The sequence below is a fragment of the Mastacembelus armatus genome, chromosome 8 (assembly GCF_900324485.2).
Source record: "Mastacembelus armatus chromosome 8, fMasArm1.2, whole genome shotgun sequence".
Classification (NCBI taxonomy): Eukaryota; Metazoa; Chordata; class Actinopteri; order Synbranchiformes; family Mastacembelidae; genus Mastacembelus; species Mastacembelus armatus.
The window spans coordinates 4,129,009-4,136,737 of NC_046640.1; the positions used below are offsets into that span (position 1 = coordinate 4,129,009).

The window sequence follows — 7,729 nt, forward strand, 5'->3', positions numbered from 1 at the left end:
AACTCCGAAGCTGTTCCTGGAGCTTCTCAATGTCAGCATTGGCGGCACGAAGGTGTTGGTTAATGGACTCTATGGTTTTGTCCATGGATGTTGGTTCACTGTCAAGAGATTCAGCGCACAAATAATAACATTCCTCAGTACGACTCATTTTGCTAGCTTAAAACAGCGGTGGTCACTTACAACACGGGCAATCAGGCAAATCCAGGTCTCTGCAAATATTCATCGGTGTGTTTGTCCTGCGTATTTATACTAAAATGAGCGTGACGTCACAGCACCCTAAGGCACCAAAGGCCTGCATTTGACGTCATTACCTTTAATAAAGGTTAAAATAGCGTGACGTCACAGCATTATACAAGGGGCATCAGGGGCCTGCATCTGATTGGTTGCCATAGCAACAGACTACATGCTTTGGCCTAAACTGTTTATTTTTGAATTAATGAATTAAGATTTATTTAATATTTATTTTGCATAAATATAATGCACTATTACAGCAACATCTTACCATAAGGGCCATTAGTAGTGGTCCGGAGCTTTCCATCATCCCACACAGACTTCCTTAGGGAAGGAAGGGGGAGCAGGTGGACTGTAAACAGATTAAATCTCAGATATTAGTCAGTCAGGCTGAAAAAACCTGCAGTTGTTGCTGCAAGTTCAATAAAGTTGTTGCTGAGGTTTTTAGGACCAATACAACAACAACAGAACCGGGCTAAGATTGACTGATTGATCGATGGCATCGATCTGACTTGATGTGGTCATCTCACTCTTTCTTGTCTTGTTTGCTTGCTGTGTCTATCCCTTAATAACCTGTGTTAGCTACTGCAATAACATGGGCAAAGCTGCAACATTCACAAAAACCTTTATTAGAAAATTTCCAGATTTAATTGTGGATGCTTATCCTTCCCCAGCCTGGTACATTTGCATAATATCTGAAAAGCCTAATTTAGATCTTTACATATGGGTGGATCCCATTATAAGACAAAGCTTCATGATTAGGCTAATGGCCTTTACATTGTAAGTTGTTATTGTGCTTCAGTCGTTATTTGCTGTTTATTTATAATTAATTAAATGACTTCAACACACATTGATTATGATTGTAACGCAGTGAGCCTAAGGATCTGTGCTCTTTGATGACAGTTGACTCTTTTGTTCATCCAGCTTTGTGTGTGTGTGTTAGATGTATGCAGGGTGATTGAGCTGTTGGACAGGCTCCAGCGGAGCGGTGAGCTGCCTCCTCCCAAACTGCAGGCCCTACAGAGAGTCCTGCAGAGCAAATTCTGCGCAGCCATCAGAGAGGTATGGAGCTGCAGCAGATTGTTATTGCAAAGTCTGGGGCTAGAAATATAAGGGAGCTCAGAGCCATTTTTTTCAGTCCTGAGAGTATCCACATGATGTTATTCAGTTCCCCGCTGTGCAGTAGGCTTTGACTGATAAAACAACAGCAACAGTGTCCAGAATCTCCAGGTGAAGAGTGATAGCAAAGAAACCTAGTTTCTTCAGCATATTTGTGGGAACTTCTGAAAAAGTGTCATCTATCTCAATAATATTTGATTTCTGAGACTAATGTGTCAATGTACTTTGTTAGTTGCCTTTTTCTTACCATGATAATAACATTACTGCTTCCTCTTGTGCTGCATGATCCAAATAATACTTCAGAGTGTACATTAACACAGTAATTTTCAACACCAGGAAGAGGTTGTTATGAACAATTGTTGGGATACCTGTAGGGAATGTTGACATCAGTTATCAAGGTTTCATTCACTACTGCAGAAAGTGACCCTCTGATAGCTGACATTAACATTATTTTTACTTTGTAGTGACTTTTTCTCTCGCAGTTTACTATTTTTCTTTATTCCATTTTATCTTAATCACTGGACTTGACCTACTTAAATGTCAATAAAAACTGTCAAAATTGAAGAAAAGTGGAGTGAGACATCCAACTTTTAAGACCTAAAACAATATGATAATAATAAACAAATGAGATACAACATGTTAATTAAGCAGCTCAGTGGTGGTGGTGGCAGGCATACCTTTTCAGGATTCTCCTGCTTTCAAGCTTTAAGCTAACCTAACCCGTCTCAAGCTTTGTATTGAGCAGACATGATCTAATTCTAAAAAGGCAAATAAAAAAGTCTCCCAAAATGTTCAACTATTCTTATAAGTGTTAATGTTTTGAAAACTTGTTATGTCAAATTACTGACCTGTAGTTGTAAACATGATTTAATTACTCAAAGGTTTAACTTTTTTATCTTTGATGTCTGCAGTGTGGATCCAATATAGATGACTCTACTACACCAACAAGGTGCTCTAACTCACCATTTCTCTTCCCTGTTTCTGTTCAGGTATACGAGCAGCTTTATGACACTTTAGACATTGTTGGAGGACCAGAGGTGCGAGCACAAGCAACAGCCAAGGTATTACATGCACGCTCACAACTAAAATGCATTTTACAAGACAAATTCTAAAAGTTGGACTATAGTATAATTGTACTGTACTTTTGTACTTAATTGCACAATCGCAGCATCCAGTGCAGAGTGAAAAGTCTGGGGTCCACTGGCTGTGTGGATGTCCCCAAGCTCGTTTGGTTCAAAGGCACAATGTGCAAATGTCAAGTGCTATAGAATCCAGACTGGTGGATATGGTGAGCCAGTCACATCACTGCTGCCATAACTCTGAAACAGCTGAGCGAGTCACAGTGATGCATTGTTATCTTAATAGTGTAAAGCTGGACACGTTATCACACAGCACCACAAATCTGCAGTCAGAGGAGGGTCTTGTGGTGCTTATGTTATTATCCTGCCATATAAAACAGTTTATATGATCACATCAATTTGACTCTATTTTCAGTCAGAATTCTACAGTATTTCACGCAGTAAGTTGTTCCATTGTATCTTTTAATATGACAGAAAGGCTTCACTTCATACTGTATATGAAGAATACGATACATAGCTTCCACAAAAACACTGACTGGTTCTGATGTGTGTTGGAAAGATTAGAGTTTTGGTTCCACGTGATTAACTCAATAAATTAAAAAAGGGCTACTTTCTTCACACGGGTGGAATTAGAAATTCTTACCTCGTCTTAGGGCAGAACAGAAGTGGGTAAACATCCCTGTGCTGATTGACCAGGTGCTGGCTGTGGTTCTTCCCAGCCTCACCTGCTGCTTCCTATCTGTCAGAAAGCTAGTTATTCATTGACCTGAGTGAGTTTGAGTTTGGACTGGAGGATGTCTGGGACAGTGGTTTTGGATGCCAAACTGAAGTCCACAAACGGGACATGTACATAGGTCCCTGAGGATTCAAGATGTTGCAGGATGTAATGCAGGGCTATGTTGACTGTATCCTTCACTGACGTGTTTTTCCAGCAGGCAAACTGTGATGTCCTAACATGTCCAAACTGTGATGTCCTACCACTAGTCTCTCAAAGGACTTAATGAGCACAGATGTCAGGGCAACAGGTCTGTAGTCATTCAGTCCATTGATGGAGGGCTTCTGCAACAACATCTTGGGATGATGAAAACTGTGCGGCAGACTGAAAATGATGTCCAGATGTGCTGGAGGCAACAGAATATAGCCAAAGTTCTCCTGATCCAGCACTAGACATCAGCCTCAGTGTCACCATTTTGACAAACAATAGTTGACAAGTAATATGCTGTCTGCGTTTAGGTAGTTCATTGTTGAGCTGGTGAGCCCGAGTGTTTGTGTTCCTTAAGTTTCTCTTGCATTAATTTGAAAAACTTCAAAAACATCATGCATAGTCTTTTGATTTAACACTTACAACACGTTGTTTCTTTCAAGAGTAGAATACAGATGAAAAAGTGGTGGGATTTGACTAAAGTTCTTATTCATTTAAGTGCAATCCATTGGGCCAGAAACTGCTGGCAACAGCTCAAAATGGTGTATTAACATACAACAAACAGGCAAGACTTACTCTATAGGATCATTATTATGACCTCATTTAGTTTAAGCACCTTTAAAAACATGAATTAAACATTTCTCTTTGGTTTTAGTTTATGCAGTGGCTTTCATTCCAAAACACAATGCAATTTCAACATGTAGAAGACATTTTACCTGCAAATCATTATGTTCCAGCTTGACATAAAGCAACATTTTATCTTTAATCCTGACATTTTAACTTTAATCTTGATATTTTAGTCCTATTCTCAATGTTTTGACTTTACATTGTACTCTTTCTTTGTGGCTCTAATACTCCTATCTTTTGGCTAGACAAGAGGTGATCTGATTAGAAAATGACAGTAGTTGTAATAGGCCTATCCATGGAGTGCCAGGGTAATGAAGGACTGTGCAGCCTATAGATTAAATTTTGAACTTAGGGTAAGTTGTCCACGCTGTACACATGAGGAGAGATTGCTGTCCTGACAGTGATTGATTGATCTTAAAAGCAATCACTTCAATAAATCATCATTTTTTTTCTGCTTCTCCCAACGGAAACTTCTCAAAATGAATGCACTCCGACCAGCACTTCAGTATAACTGCAGGAATGTGGAAATGACACTGACAGTTTCTGCAGACAGGCCGTTTCACAGAGCAAGTTGGAGTTAAATGATCTCTGTTTCTGGAATAGAAAACTCTGCTCTGAGTCGTCACTAAACCTGCTTTCTGGAATACCCCCTGATGTAATTTGATTGTGATTTAATAAAGGTACTCACAGTTGAAGGGCTTACTGTAGTAATCACATTTATACATAAAAGTAGAACTACCTTCTTTAAACACATTACATTTTATTTTTGTTAGCAGTTTAAAAGAATCACCTGGCTGAGGAGAGATTAATTAAAATAGTTTATGTATAGGTTCACATTTTAAAGTCAGTCTTAAAATAACCCCCTTGAGCTGAGACAGACTCACATTAACATCAGATGCATCTTTTAATATACATTACATATGCACAAAAAAGAAGTCATTCTTGGCAAGGTCTCACTTGTACAAAGATTGCTAACCTGATTTCACCTGGTTAAATAAAGGTTAAATTAAAAAAACAACAACTTTCATTTAAACAATATTATTAAGGGGTCTAATAGAGAGGAATGTTTACAGCAAGCAAATCCTGCAAAACCTTTGAAACAGGTAAACCTGTCTGTGAAACATTACTTAATTATTGCTGTGCATAAAGTTTGCTCATGTTGACAAAATCAACAGTAGAGGGTTGGTTTATTCTCAGTGCAACCTCTGGGGGTTATTCCAGGAAGTGAAAAATTAGAGCAGTTTAACCCTGAGTTTAGGGGAACACAATAGTTTCTGTTCCTAAAACAGAGATCAGTTAACTCTGACTTACTCTGTGAAACTAACCTGCTTGGTGGCATTGCCTTCTTCCTCCTGTTGTGCCTGCAGAAGCTGTCAGACAGGCTGTTTCATTTCCCCATTAATACAGCTCATATTGGAATGCCTTCATTTACATAAGTTTGCATCAGGAGAAACAGTAGCCAATAATTTATCTTTACTAATGTGTTTGTTTTTATGATCAATCAGTTAGTGTAAAGACAGCAACCTCTCTTCACATGCGCAGCATGGATTTATCTTCAGTTATGAATAAAAAATATATCCTACACCTCTTTTTATTACACTGGCACTCCATGGATAGTCCTAGGCTATTAGAACAACTGTCATTTTGTTTGTCAGATCTCGAGATACAACGGTGTATGCAAGATACAAGGTCTGGCCTTGTGTACAAGCTATTGTACAAACCTACGTACAAACTATTCCGTAGGCATACTAAATTGAACTCAGAGATGAAATGCACATCCTCTATGTGAACTAGATTTCACAGTAGTTCTTTCTTTTTTTTTTTTTTTTTTTTTTTACTGGTGCCATATTTTTTATCTAACCAGGCCACAGTGGCAGCTTTTGCAGCCAGTGAGGGCCATGCTCACCCAAGGGTCGTGGAGCTGCCAAAAACAGAAGAGGGTCTGGGCTTTAACATCATGGGAGGCAAAGAACAGAACTCCCCTATATACATCTCCAGAGTGATCCCTGGTGGGGTGGCTGACCGCCAAGGAGGGCTGAAGAGAGGAGACCAGTTGTTGTCTGTCAATGGAGTGGTAAGAAGATCAGGCTTATAGTCAGCTACTAAAGAACCACTGACTGTTGGATACACACACTGACACAAGTTTGATTTAATACTTTAAGCACATACAGACAGTGCAACACATTTTCATATAGATGCATGTGCAAGTTCTATCAGATACTTAAGGGTCTAGATGACTTAGTGATTAAGATTACTAACATTCTTTGGAGTATGCAGTACACTCCCCAAACCTTTTTGTGACTAAGCCACTTGTTATGCAGTGGCCTGCTGGGGCAGTGGCATCACAGCAGCAGACAGAAACTAGAAACTAGACAAACCGATTAAAAAAAAAAAAAAAAAAAAGGCTAGCTCTGTTATGGGCTGCTATCGAGACTCAGTGGAGGAGATTGGGGATACGAGAATAAGAATCAAACAAAATGAACTAAAGCTCCCACGTCCTACAGGATACAGGAGTGCTCACAGCAGTACCTTCAGCGACAGGCAGTACCCACAGTGTGTGAATAAGAGCTACTGCAGGTCCTTTGTCCCTGCTGCTGTCAGACTCTCCAACTGTCACTAAATTACAAATTACAGCCTGACACAATCTGATACCGGCATCTGACTGATTTCTCTTACAATTTTATTCTCAAATATGTGTGCATATTTTTAGTGTTATTACAGTTATTATGATGATTATTACTAAAGAGGAACATTTCAGGTTTCAGGCTTTTCATTGTCATCCTCAAGATCTCTTACTAATGTGACTGTTTTATGATCAGTTCATCTGGATTTCTCCACAGTTATAAATTAAACCTGTAGACTAGAGTCTTTCTTTAATTACACTGGCATTCTATAAGAACCCTGTTATAACAGCTGTCGTTTTGTAGGTCAGATCACCACCTGACAAACCTCAAGAAGCGGACCTTTCATCCATTATCCTGTTGATTTGGAAGCACAATTCATTTCCCTGGACATTTTCAGCCATTTTCTTTGAGGATTATCAGCTCCCAACTGGATGTGCTGTCATTCCCAAATGACTTTCTTGTGAAAGTTGCCATTCTTTCTCACATTCAACACATTATCTGAACTCCTTTCTCCACAGTTTCATTTCCAATATTACACATCACAGATGTGCTCTCACTTCAGAGCAAACTCTCTATGGAGCTAAGTCTCTGACTCTTTAAGTTTTGGCATTGAAAATGAAAGTTTGGCATTGAAAAAAGAAGTAATGGCATTGAAACACCTTTTTTGAAAATGGGCATTAAAAATATATTATTTTATTTTTGTATCGTTTTGCATTATGGTGTGTTTTTCAGTGATAATCTTTTGATATTTTCTGTTTCTTTTCAATGACAATTCTTTTTTTCAATGACGTTCTTGTACGAGTATTTAGTCAGCCACCAATTGTGCAAGTTCTCCCACTTAAAAAGATGAGAGAGGCCTGTAATTTTCATCATAGGTATACCTCAACTATGAGAGACAAAATCCAGAAAATCACATTGTCTGATTTTTAAAGAATTTATTTGCAAATTATGGTGGAAAATAAGTATTTGGTCACCTACAAACAAGCAAGATTTCTGGCTCTCACAGACCTGTAACTTCTTCTGTAAGAGGCTCCTCTGTCCTCCACTCGTTACCTGTATTAATGGCACCTGTTTGAACTCGTTATCAGTATAAAAGACACCTGTCCACAACCTCAAACAGTCACACT

General features: G+C 38.8%; 1 protein-coding gene across 1 annotated transcript; it reads left to right on the plus strand.

The window, feature by feature from the left end:
* Positions 1–1,004: 1,004 nt before the first annotated feature.
* Positions 1,005–7,144, plus strand: LOC113140505 (protein lin-7 homolog B-like; the record flags this gene model as incomplete). Its single annotated transcript, XM_026324348.1, has 5 exons — positions 1,005–1,011; positions 1,175–1,293; positions 2,340–2,411; positions 5,843–6,052; positions 6,906–7,144. Coding segments are annotated over 5 exons (558 nt in total), but the record flags the coding sequence as incomplete, so codon positions are not given.
* Positions 7,145–7,729: the final 585 nt, after the last annotated feature.